This window comes from Falco biarmicus, chromosome 10 (genome assembly GCF_023638135.1).
Source record: "Falco biarmicus isolate bFalBia1 chromosome 10, bFalBia1.pri, whole genome shotgun sequence".
In the NCBI taxonomy this organism is placed as follows: Eukaryota; Metazoa; Chordata; class Aves; order Falconiformes; family Falconidae; genus Falco; species Falco biarmicus.
In genome coordinates, this window is record NC_079297.1 from 36,038,750 (window position 1) to 36,051,428 (window position 12,679).

The 12,679-nt window shown below is 59.3% G+C and overlaps 1 protein-coding gene across 1 annotated transcript; it reads right to left on the minus strand.

Annotated features, from left to right (window-relative positions):
- Positions 1 to 811: 811 nt before the first annotated feature.
- Positions 812 to 11,917, minus strand: IFITM10 (interferon induced transmembrane protein 10). Its single transcript, XM_056355045.1, has 3 exons — positions 11,654 to 11,917; positions 10,248 to 10,662; positions 812 to 1,734 (listed from the first exon to the last, which is right to left on the minus strand). Exons 1-3 carry the CDS (start codon positions 11,677 to 11,679, stop codon positions 1,585 to 1,587), a joined length of 591 nt encoding a protein of 196 aa, XP_056211020.1. The 5' UTR covers positions 11,680 to 11,917; the 3' UTR covers positions 812 to 1,584.
- Positions 11,918 to 12,679: the final 762 nt, after the last annotated feature.

Below are 12,679 nucleotides of genomic sequence, written 5' to 3' on the forward strand. Positions count from 1 at the left end.
CATCCTCATGGTCTGTCCCCGTGGCTCGCTATGGCACAACCCTCACTGAGCACAGCCCAGAGACAGCACGCTGACTTAACCACGCACTCAGCAGTAGATGAAGTGTCCTACCATGGCCTGCCTTCATTCCCCATCTCTTGCTGCATCGCTGCTGTCGTGGTGGGCACAAAGGTGGGTGCTGATCCCTCCTCCCGGCTCCATGGCTGGTCTGCAGAGACTGGTTTCCCTCTGCCTGAGGTCATCTTACAGCTGGAAAAAGGTGAGACGGTTGTGGCATATGAGACGAGACAAAGTGTCAGAGGGGCTAAAACTATCTTTCAGTCCTGGTCTTGCCATCAATTTGTGGTGTTTCCAAGCCAGGGTGCGTTGATTTGCAGCACTGCAGGCAGCCACGGGCAGCTCTCAGGAAGGGCTCCAAGCTTCTGCCTCATTCAGCAGCAAACGTGCAGCGTCTCCAAAATCTGGCTCTTGGTGATGACCCTGGGAAGCGCCGTGGTAGCAGCAGGTTCAGACTGCGGCGATTTATTTCTGTCTTCGGCGTTGGTCCTATGAGGGGAGGGGGGACCTGCCTGCTCAGCTGCCTTTGCCTGCTTGCCATTGATCGACCATCACGGGAGTTGCTGAGGTTTCTGCTCTTAAATCTGGACCTGTGCCCTCCTTCACGGCCGCATGCGGCCCCGACCTGCAGCAGCATCCCTCACTCTGCTTTAAATCCCTCCCAAGCAGCTGCTGGTGACACTAGCATTTTCTCTTGCCAGCCCATAGGGACTAGGAGCCCAGCCGTCCTAAGGAAGGAATTAACCCAGCAGTGTCTGATATCAGAGGTATCTTTTATTGACCATTTACAGAAATACAGTAGCACTCAGTTTAGGGGACTTAGGCGAGTTCTCCAGAAGGTGCCTTCCTTCTTCACTCTGCCGGGAGATCCCGAGGAGAAACCTGCCCTTTACGCTTTGGGGTGTCTCTGGAGGCTTTGGGGCTTCCTAGCATGAACATCCTAACACCCTCAGCTCCCCGGGGGTTGGGAGTTGTTTGAACCAGGGGATGAAATCCAAAAGAGGAAAAGAAACCCCCTCAGCACTGGGGGGCAGTGGGACGGTCTGAACACACCTGATATGTTGTGAGCCAGCCCTGCCGTGGTCCTCAGTGGTCCCCATCCATCACCGCATGTGCCTGCCGCTCAGCAGGACCCCACCGCTCCTCCAGGCAGAGCTCAGCTGCCGGCCGCTAGCTGCGCCTCGCTCTGTGCTTTGCACACTCTTGTCACACGCCTTGTTGGCCATAAAATAAATATTTCTTAGTCTATTTTTCTCCCTGTACATGTGTACGAGTAAGACCCTTTCCTACAGCAGTTCACGTACTGTTTGGGGGCAGGCAGGGTATGCTCAGCTGGGCTGATAAAACTCATTTAATTTTTATTTATGTACTTAATTTATTTTTTTTTTGCAATCAAGATGGAGTGTTTGTTTTTTGGATCTTGTTTGTTTGGTGGGGTTTTTTTTTTGCGTCCTTGCTACAAGAAACGACTGCAGACACTTCTGGCATAGAGGCATTTTGGCGGTGGCCACTGCTGTTGGCCTCACTCTAGTAGTCAGTGAGGGGGTATCGCAGGAAGATGAAGATAAGGATGATACAGAATGTGGCAAGGGCTGAGCTGGTGATGTTAAAAAGCCGGGCTGTCTTGGCATCTTCGACTGCCCCATTTAAGTCATTGAGGAGTTTCTTATCCCGGACCTGAGACCAAGAAAAAAAAAAAAAAACAACAAAAAAAAGAGAGAAATAAAATAACTGGGAGATGTATAGAAGACATAACTTCTTTCAAGCAACACCCGCAAAGCCCAATGCACTCGTAGGGTACCTGTACAGCGGATGAGGGCTGGGCTGGGCCTCTTTGCACTTGAACACTTGGGGTGCTGTAAGACACCCCCAGGTGAGGTTTGCATCCCGGCTCCGCTATGGGCTGAGCTTGCGAAGCCAAGCACTGTAATGCCGGCAGGCTGTAAACCCCTGGCAGTGGAGGACACCTGGAAGAGTGACCCGTTGCTGTTGCCAACCAAGCAAACCAGGTCCCGGTGACCCCTGGGATGGGGCAGTGTCGTTTGGAGCTCGAGGGCGCACGAGGGAATGGAGGTGCCGTGGTGCACCCCATGCACGTGGGCACTAAAGCATCCTTCCCACAGCGTCACAGCCCCCTGGCCCTGCAGCACCGGGCTTTGGGCCGCCCGGCCCGCGAGCCAGAGGGCTGGCTGTGGTTTTGGTGTGCAACCCCCCCACCCACCTCCATCTGCGCCGAGGGGCTGCGCGGGTGAAACCTGGCACAGCATCCTACTGCAGCTCCAGGGCTGTGCACCAGCCTCCAGCATATTAAGCAGTCCTGGGTTAATGAGTTCCTTTTGCAGGTCTGATGCGGCTCATGTAGCGTCTCTGCCGCTGGCAGTTTTCAATCCTGACAGTGTGGTCTGCTCTCTTCATTATCCTGCGGGCTGGGACTTACGTGTGCTTGCCTTGGGACAGCTCTGCAGTGGGTAAGGACTGTGCATGTCCATGTCGCTGACCTGTCCCCACCTCCTCCAGGCTGCCAGGCAGCAGTGGCACCAGCAGGCAGTTGATGGCAGAGGATGTGATGGCGTCATGAAGCAGCAGATGGCACAGCCAGGCAGTGCGTGGCACTGCGAGGCAGTGATGCCACTAGCAGGAGGGGATGGCACTACCAGGCAGTGGGTGGCACAGCCAGGCAGTGCACGGCACTACCAGGCAGCAGGTGGCATCGCCAGGCAGCGAATGCCACTAGCAGGCAGCAATGGCACTTCCAGGCAGCAATGGCATCATCAGGCAGCAGATGGCACAGCCAGGCAGCGATGGCACTGCCCGCCAGCAGCAGCTCTGCAGTTCGAGCCCAGCAGATGGGGGGTCAGGCTCCATCCCTTCCTAGCAGGGATGTGTCCCTGTCCTCGCACTGCCCCTTCAGCCAGCCCTCAGCAGAGCCGGGCAGCTGGAGCTGCGAGAATGTGGGAAGAAAGGACCAGGAGACTTTACCCCTCCTCCCTTCCTGTACCCGCGTGGGGTATCCAGGGTGGCCAGAGGGTCGCAGGCCGTGGGGCTGCGCATCCCTCGTGTGTCCTTTGCTGCGGCCGCGTGAGCCCTGCCCGGTCGCTGCCGGCCCAACACTAGATGTCGGTGGAAGGCTGCGAAACCCAGCCCCAGGGTCCGGCCTGGGAAGATGAAACAGCTTTTATCAACTTGGAGCTTTCCAAAGAGACCCTGTGATGGATTCAGACCACATCTGAGTGACTTTTCTCTCTTCCTCCTGCAGTGCTTACCCGCAGGGCTGTCTCGAAAGCCTTCTGCGACTTGCCTGCGTGTGGGGAAGGGTTGCTGAACCCCTCATGCCCACGGAGCCATGCTGGTTCATGGGGCCTTCAAAATCACATCTCAGACCCTCCAGCAACGTCCCCTCCTCCGTCACACCAGCGGGGACCTCTCTGCACACATACCCCTTGCTCTTCATTGATCCTGGACCATCGGTAGGGCAGCTGCTGCTGGCATTGGGCTGGCAGGAGCCGGCGCCAGCAGGCACTCAGGTGAGAATGAGAGCGCCGTTTTCCTCCTTGTATTAAATCCTGCGGTGCCATGTCCTCAGCCTCTGTTGTACCCGGCTCCTGGGAGCCTGCAGCTGAAGCTGGGGCCATCGACCCATCACCCCGCTGCTGGGCACTCAGCAGCCGCAGGGCATCCTTCTGGGAGCAGGGACAGAGGACAGCCACCGACGGTGGGTGGCTCTGTGGCATACTTGGCTGGTGCCCCCAGTAGCGGAGATGACCTCTGGGAGGGCAGCAAGCCGGCAGCCTGGGAGCCTGCACACCTTTTTGTGTCAGCTGTGTGGCCGGGATGACTCACCTTTGAAATTATTCAGTAGGTTTAGCATCCTGCCAAAAACCCGTGGGCACAGCAGCACCAGGCGGCTGGCACCTTCTCATCCACCGGTGAGAAGCGTGGAGGTCCCTGCAGCCCCAGCCCCAGGAGCACTGCATTCGGGCCAGAAATCCTGCCTGCTGCTCCCACAGGTTCTTTGAAGCTCTCACCTGCTCTCCTTGTCCCAGCAGCAGGGAGGCAAACCCTGCTCAGGGAGCAAACGCCTTTTGCCCCTTCCTCCGCCATAACCCAGCTGCAGCTGGGAGCGGCCGCACTGCCGCGGGCGAGCCAGTGTTTGCTGCTGGTGTTCGCCAGGCAGACGGAGGTTTCTCCAGCAGACGAGGTTTGTCCAGCAGACCGGCGCGGCCGGCACGCTGAGCTCTGCACCCTTCCCGCGGCCAAACTGCTTGCTTTGCCTTTGTGGGGCCAGTTCCTCTTGGGCCCAGGAACACTTTCCCACTCCTCACCTCCTGCTCCTCCTGTCCCCGGGGCCCTGTCACCCTAATTTCCATGCCCAGCCCTCTCCCAGTGCCCCCAGCAGCCTCTCCCTCCTGACACCAGCTCACACTCAGGAGCGGTGCTTAGCTCTTTCCCAGGGTACGCTTCAGTGGCACCTGCTCTTGACTTCCCAAGGCTCTTCCTTTGGCCCTGCTCCAGTCCTGCTGCTGCTGAGCATCCCTGGCCAGGGGTACCCAGGGCTGCCCTCTCCCTGGTGCCACTCCTCCCTCCCAGTTCCTCTTTTTGTCCTTCACATCTCTTTTCTTTCCCGCTCTTTGGGCTCAAACGATGGTAGGACAGCCACCTTCGACTCCTGCCAAAGGGCACCCAGCTGCCTCCTCCCCATGCCCCCCCCCCGTCCGGTTCCACCCCTCTGCTCCCACACACCCCTGTGGCACACAGCTCCTTGCCCCATCCTCACCGAGTCCTCACTCCCTTTCCTCTTCTCCCTTTTTATTTCCGCACACCCCCTGTGGCTTCAGCGGTCACCCTCATGCAAATGATCCCTCATTGCCCGTTCTCATTTATATTGCAATGGAGCCTCTAAGCCAGGGACAAGCGCCAGGGCCCCTGCGGCACACAAGCCGATGGAAAGGTGTTTCTGGCATTTCTCCTCCCAAAGCACTCACAGCCCCGGCCTCCCGCATCTCTCCAGGGCGGCCTTGCCTCCTTCTGCCTGGCCTTGCACCCCCAGATGTTTCCAGATGTCTCCCTTTAATGTCCTGCTGCGGCATCCAAGCCTGGCTTTGGAGGAGGACCTCTCCCGGGGAGCGGGCAAGTGTTTCGGCTCCTTCCCCACTTTGTCCTCAAGGAGATGCAGGTGTCTTTCTTATAGCCCAGCCTCAGCTTTTCTTATTCCCATGCTGCTGTGGCCACCACCGCTGTAACGTGCTGGCAGCGGGTGCCCCAGCTTCTGGGAGTCCTGGAAGCTGCTTCCTCCCACAGCCGAAGAGGTGAAGCAGGGTGAGGGACAAGGCCCCAGGGTCACAAGGCTGAACCCCCTCCAGACCCAGGTGTGGTGCTTCCTTAGTCACACACCCTTTTCTCATCATCACTTGGACTCTTCTCCCCTCGCCTAAAACAAGACAGGGATTTTTGGCCCTGCTTTGCACCGAGATGCCTGGCGTGTAAGGAGAATTACATCTGCTGACTGCAGGGTGCCCCCAGGTACCCCAAAGTACCGCGTGGTGGCCCCTTTGGAGATCCCACCCTGGCCAAGGCAGACCTCACCTCTGGTCTGGCTTGCCAATTTATACGGTTCCTTTTCCTCTTCCGTGCCTGGCCTTCCACAAAACACAGCCTGCTTTTGTGCGTTAACAAAATTAACAGTGTAAACCTTCCTCCTTTCCTCTCCCACCAGCAAAAGGCAGTGGTGGCCTTTCCCTCCATGCCTGCTTGCCTGTCACCTCCCTGCTGCTCACCTTGTCCTCCACCATCTCCAGCTCACCTTCTCCTTCAGTGCCTCCAGTGTGCCAGTGCCCAAAGGCTCTTTCGTCCCTCTGACCACCATCCCCTGCCTTTCCTCCCCTTGGGGTTTCACCTTCAGCTTCCTCTCCAAGCATCCCCCTTGGCTCCTACCGCCCCACTCTTTCCCCAGCCCCCCAGCGGGACCTCCCCTCGCTCTGTGCTGGGGCTCAGCCCCTCCTGTTTTTGGGAGCAGGGAACTTGCTGCATGAGTACAAAGTGCTGCCTCAGCTTGCAGGAGGAGACAAACGGTTTGTTGGTGATGAGCCTAATGAGGCTGTATTTAAGGCAGCCTGGCTTTTAGCATGCAGCCTGCAGCTGGTTGTCTGTGAACCCATGTCTGTGAAGAGCTCTGCATCCCTACACATGAGCTCTGGAGGGGATCCTTGGATTGATTTGTTCTGTGAATTGGCCAAGAGCTCTCCAGCCCACATACCTCTACCACGCCGGCACCAGCGCCATGGCACTGTCACCCCTGTCTCACCCACCTCCAGAAACCGTTGCTGCTCCTGAAAAGCAGGCTGAGAGCCTGCCTGAGGGGCTGGGTGCCGCAGCCTCCCTGCTTCTTTGGGTTACCAAATAGCTACGGATTTGTGCTGGCCTGCTTCCACTCGAAACGGGGCAGCTCAACAGGCGGTGAGGGGGGAAGGCAAGGAGCTGTGCCCGAGCTGCGTGCTAGGGGCCAGGCAGAGAGCGGGCAGGACGGCTCCGCTCTCCGGGGCTGCTACCACACTGCATATTTTGGTGGGCCTGGGGGGGCAGGCAAACTCTGAGCAACCCCACGGGCTGCTGGTGGGACTTAAAAAGCCAGCAGGGCTTCTTGCCATCTTCGTCTCTATACAGGCTCAAGGAGGCATCTGTACCACGGCTCGTATTGGATGCCGGCTCCTCCGAGGTACCACCTCTTGGTGTGATGGGTATTGAGCAGGTCTTGGCTTGCCCAGCAGTCCCCAGAGAATGACCTAATGCCTGGAGCGAGGTCTCCTGCCACCGGGTGCTGATGCATCATGCGTTACCACTTGGAGCTGGGAAAGAGGGAGGGAGGGAGCTGCCAAATACCGGGCCACGGCATTTGCTCGTGACCAAAACCAAGGGAATCCAAAGCATTGCTGTCGGAGCGATCCTCGCAGCTGTGCTGAGCTGGGGTTAAGGTTACTCCAGGGTTTCTAACTTCCCTCGTCCTGCTTTTTATCTCTTCTTCCCCAGCACCAACACACACTTACAGTTACGTGCGAGCGCCTTGCTTGCGCTTGGGAGGCTGACCTTGAGAAGCCTGGGATGCTAGAAACAACACCCCAAGGGATACGTGGGTCGGTGTGACTCCGTTGCAGCCCAGTAAGCTGTGTCTGCTGAGGATCTGGCCCGCTACGGGTGTAAATAAAGACGAGGCATGCCATCACGCTCTTACTCAGAGCGCTTGGCTGGGTTGTCTGTCACACAGAGTACTTGGCTTGGACGTCACAGTCTCTGCCTTCACCTGACTTCAAGTGTTTCTTTCAGTAAGAGCATAAACTCTTTGGTGCTGGAGTGGGTTTTTAGCATTTTTTTAGTAAATGGTGGTCACCACGAAATCGCATTTCCCTGCAGGAAGAAACCTAGAAGGCTGTAGCTCACATGCAAAAGGCCAGGCAGGCGTGGAGGTACTGTTCTCCCAGCTGTAGCTGAAGCCAATAAAAGTGGGCATGGGGAAGGAGACAGATTCACGGCAATATTCAAGTGTACCTAAGCATACATCTAGCTTCCAGTGTGGGCATTATGCTGCTGAAACCACTGGAAATATTAGGGTGTGCTAAGGTATGTAATGAAACATCTCATGGACTTGGGGTACAACGGCACTACTGCTTTATTAACAGCATGAATCTGGCAAAAGCGATGACGGTTATGGCAGGGTATTGAAAATGCCATTTCTGGTAATGAAAATGATAATTCCTGAGATGGCTAGACGCTGCTTAAAGGAAATGTAAAAACGGTAACCCAGGAATCATTTAATGCCATCAGTGCACTGATAGCCCTTCAGCCAGGAAACCTGTGCTCCACTGGCTGAGGGCTCTGCCCTCCGAGGTCCCAGAACAGGCTCAGGGAGGGGAAGGTGCTCCCCCCTCAACTTGGTCTCTGCAGAGCAGAGACATCCTAGATATCTGCGGCATCCTAGTATCTGCTGCTCAATTGTCCTTACATTTAATTGCAGAGGAACAAGAGAAGTCTGTTTAAAGGGACATCTGTCCCCAGGGCATTTCTTGCTTCTGCTTTCTCTGAACTTCTGGGAAAAACCTTATTGACTGTAGAAGAGATGAAAACAACAAGCTTCTGGAGAAATAACCCCAACATCCAGCCTGTCCGGGGTGTTCTGGAGGGCTCTGCAGCAGCTGCGCGTGAGGAAGGATTCTGTCTTTCTTAACATCCCAGTAGTCTTTCCCAGGACAGACCTTCTGCTACTGCCCCAGTGTACCTGTGGCCTCTCACCGCCTATCCCGACAGCAGCCTGCGAGGGCACCCACCATCCCTGCGGCCACCGTGCCTCTGAGGGATGTTTTCCCCCTGCCAGAGCCACAGCCGGTGCGGAGCTCCAAACCCGAGCAGGGTTATTTCTACCCGCTCAGGTCCACGTCCGTTTGGGTGCCATCGTTACACCCGAACAGCTCCTGCCTCCACAGTCCGGAAGCCAAGGCTGGCTTTTGACAGCCATCTTCTATTTTCCTTCCCCTGATTTGGAGCAAGTTTGCCCGTTTGCCTTCCCCCCCCACTGCTTCTTTTTTTTCACACTGGAGTTTATGTCCTCTAGATCTTTGCAGGCAGGTGCTGAGCCCACACTTCTGCCTCGGCACGAGGCTCCAGCCCCGGGTTACTTCTGGGCTTTGCCCTTCCTTCCACCTCGTGTCAAGGATAGTGAAGAGTCCAGCCTCTAAAAACTTTGTAGGTGGCAGACCCTACTCCATCCTGTCCCCTGGGGATGGGTCAGCCTGCTCCTCAGGCTGTCCTGACCCCACTGTTTGCTGCCCACATCTACCCAGATACCCGCTGCAGCTACCGCCGTGTCCTGGTGATGTGACAGCCTCTCTTAGTCTGCTGTGACAAGCCTCTTGCACGGAGAAGACACCGATTGTGAAAGGCAAATTCAGATGAGCAAAGACATGAAAAATAGGGAGGAAGCCACTTTCTTACCTCGCTGGCTAAAACAGCGGGGGGCGTTAAGGGACTCCTTCCCCCACTAGTGTTAGGCTGCTGCTGCCTGGATTTGCCCTTCGATCAGTCTCGCTTGTAGTGATGCTCAGCCCTGGTGTGATATAAGCCATTAAGTGCCTTGCCCAGGCAGCAGCGAAGCCGGCTGCACGGGTGGTGGGTGGGCGCTCACCTTCCACCTCAGGGAAGGGGAAACGGAGGCAGGCACCGCAGTGCCAGTGCTGGGGGAGCCCAGGGCATGGGTGGCTGAGCCTCTCTGCCAGAGACCCCGAGGGGCTGGCGCGGTCCAGTTGGAGCTGGATGGGGTTAAATGACCTGCTTCTGTGAGGAAGCCCATGGAGCCCTGGCCTTCCTCTAAATGCTGCCTGCCAAAACAAATCAGCAGCTCCTCTCCAGGGCCACCCAGCCGCCCCGGGCTCCCTGCACATCCATTCAGGCAGTTCTGCGTCTGGCAGGCTCCGGCTGAGGGGCTGCCTGTGTGCTGGGCCCCATCCCTGCCCTGCAGCAGCCCGCTGCCATCCCCACCGTGGGCCACGCTCCACGCTATCACCCCCCCCCCCCCAGCAGCACAGCTCTATCCCCCCAGCCCCGATGCTGTGTGAAGCCCCCCTGCACTCACTTCCACCTCGTCAGCTCCCTGGCGCTCGTTCAGTGAAGCTGGCAGGTCTCCAGGGCTTGCCTGGGAATTTATAGGGCTCGGGGCGGGGGGAGCCGGCCACCAGCATTAGTGTTTTAATTAGGGAGAGGGCAAGAAGGAAACAGCAGGGTTGCCCTGCACTTTGGCAGCCTCTCCCCCCCCAGCCAGATGCCAGCTGATCCTGGCTGGCTGCTTCTTACTGCTTCTGCCCCACCATCCGATGCTGCTGGATCCTATCCTGATGATCTCTAACCAACAGGATCCCGAAGAACAGACCGAATGCCGGGGTGCCTGCGGGCACAGCACGAGCCAAGCCAGCCCCACGTTTTCTGCCCATCACCCTCCACCTCCGAGGGCACCGGAGCAAGCCAAAGCACCTCTTCCCCACCTGAAACAACATCCCCGGCTCCCAACCACACCGCGTCTCTCCCCATCTCCAGCAGCTGCAACCTTTCATTTGGGTGGCAAAGATGTGATTTACACCAGGCGCGACCCCCAGGCACCCCCCTCCCCCCTCCGGCCACCCCGAACCCCGCGCCTCGCGCTCCGTACTCACTTTCAATGAATAGGCCAAGGCGATGAAGCCGAGGCAGCAGAAGTTGAGGTATACAAAGTTGAAGATGGACCAGAGATAGTAGTCGTTCACCTCGGTGGTGTCGGGGTAGATTTCGATGACGGTGGTGGGGTTGGTCATTGTCTTCTTCTCCACCGAGTGCTTGCACGGGACTGCCGGCCGCAGACTGTCCCCTTTGCAGCTCTTGCTCTCCATGAGATAAACGGCAGAAGAAGGGGACAGGATGGGCGAAGCTTGCCGGAGAGCGGGGGGCTTGGCGATGCAGGCAAAGCAGCCCTGGGGGGGGCCCTGGGGGGGTCTCGGGCTCCAGGCCACCCCCTCGAAGGGGCACGGTGGGCCCAGGGGGGGGTCCTGTGTCCTCTCCGTGGTGGCTGCCGCGGCGTCACCGCGCTCTGCCCTGGCAAAGCGAAAGTCCCCCCGTGAAAAATGGGGGTGAGAGGATGGAGGGGGCGGGGGGGGGGGGAGAAGAAATAGGGGGAAGGAGCGGGAAAGAGGAACCGCGGGGGAAGGCAGGAGAGGGACCGGGAGCCCGAGGGGAGAGCGGGGAGAGGAGCGGCAGCGGGCAGGAGCGGGAGGAGAGGCGGGAGGCGGCGGGGGAGGGGGCAGCGCGGAGCCCCGGCCGGGCGCGGAGCTGCCGGCGGCCCCGGCCCCGCGGCGGGAGCAGCGGCACGTCCCGCCCCCCGCCTGACCCGCCCCGGCACGGGGGGTGAACACAAAATAACGCCGATGAGGGAATAAATAAAGGCAGACAGAAACGCTCGGGAGGAGGCGGGGGGTCCGGGCTGCGCCCCCGCCGCCCTCCCCGCCCGCTGTCGCTCTGTCGCTGCCTGTCGCGGCCCCTGTCCCATGTCGGGACGGCAGCGGGTGGCTGGGCTGGGGGCGGCGGGGGAGCGGCCCCCCCGGGGCGGCAGAGCAGCCCGGCCCCTCGCCCTCCTACCTCCTGGGGGGGTGGCTTTTTCGGGGGGATTTTTTAAAATTTATTTATTTATTTTTTCTTTGGCTGAGCCCTCGTCTCTGCGGGATTCCCAGTGGGATTGCATTGCCAGATTCCTTCCACCTGCCAGCAGGTTCCCCCCTTCCCCCCTCCCCCCCCCCTTTTTTTTTTTTTTCGGGGGGTGGGGAGAGAATATCGTGTCCGGAGAGGAGGAGGAGGGGAAAGAGGGGATGAAGGCAGAGGATGGGGAAGGGTATGAGGGGACGGGGAAGGGGTGAGTGGGAAGAGGAGGTGAAGGCGGAGGATGGGGAAGGGGGTGAGGGGATGGGAAAGGGATGAGTGGGGAGAGGAGATGAAGGTGGAGGACGGGGAAGGGGATGAGGAGATGGGAAAGGGATGAGTGGGGAGAGGGTCCCCCATCCCCCAGCTTTGCAAATAGGAGAGACTGGTCCACCTCTGGCTGCCCGTCCGTCCGTCCATCCGGCTCCCGCGAAGGCATCAGGAGGAGCGGCCGGCTCGCGCGGAGGGCTGCGGGGAGCCGCTGCGCATCCGGCTCAGCGCTGCCTCCGGCTCGGCGTCCTCGGCGCGGGAGGAGGGGGGGGGGCACCCATGGGCTGGGGGGGGCAAGGGGGGACTTCGGGGATGGGAAGGTCAACCTGCAGCCCCCTCCCTCCCCCCCCGAACATGCCCCGCGCAGGAGAGCTCCTCCGTGTCTCAGCCCTTCTCCCGTGTCTCCCCCTCCCCGGGGACGTCACCTCCTGCTTGGAGCATCCTGGTACTGCTCAGCCGGAGAAGGGCATCTCCTGGGGGCCGGCCGAGGGGCTCCCCGGCCCCCGCAGGGGATGCTCGGCCCGACTGTCCCCAGCATCACCCACAGAGCCCCCGTGGTGGGGGCTCGCTGCAGCCAGGGTTGCGGGTTTGCTCCCACGGGCCTGGGGGAAACCTAGAGCGCGACAGGGGCTGTGGGGGCAGCTGGTACTGCGGGGTGGTGGTGGTGGTGTGGGGGAGCAGCAATGCAGTGCCGGGGCGGGGAGGGGGGTTGGGGAAGTGGTCCGGTCGTGGGGGATGAATGAAAAGGGGATAAATCCCGCCTGTGGGGCGATAAATCTTGCCGGCACTGAGCAAATCTCAGTGCGGGCAGGGGCGGGAGCAGCCGGCAGCAGGACGCAGGGCATGTGGCTGCTTCAGGGGAGGGAGGTGGGGATGTCACGAAGGATGGACGAGCCAGGGAGGATGTGGCCGTGCCCAGGCTTGGCACAGGATCAAGGAAATGCTTGCTGTCTCCCGTTGCCAACTGCCCGGGGAGCTGCCTGGAAACCTGATTCTGGGGTGCTGCGGTAGCATCCCCCCGGGGATGCGATGCCCGAGAGCAGCTGGTGCCGTGCAGGGACAGCTTGCAGGTCATTTGGGAGGACACAGCTGTGGCATGGCAGGGGGTGAGGACATGAAGACATGCCATGTCACCCCACAGTGGCAAAGT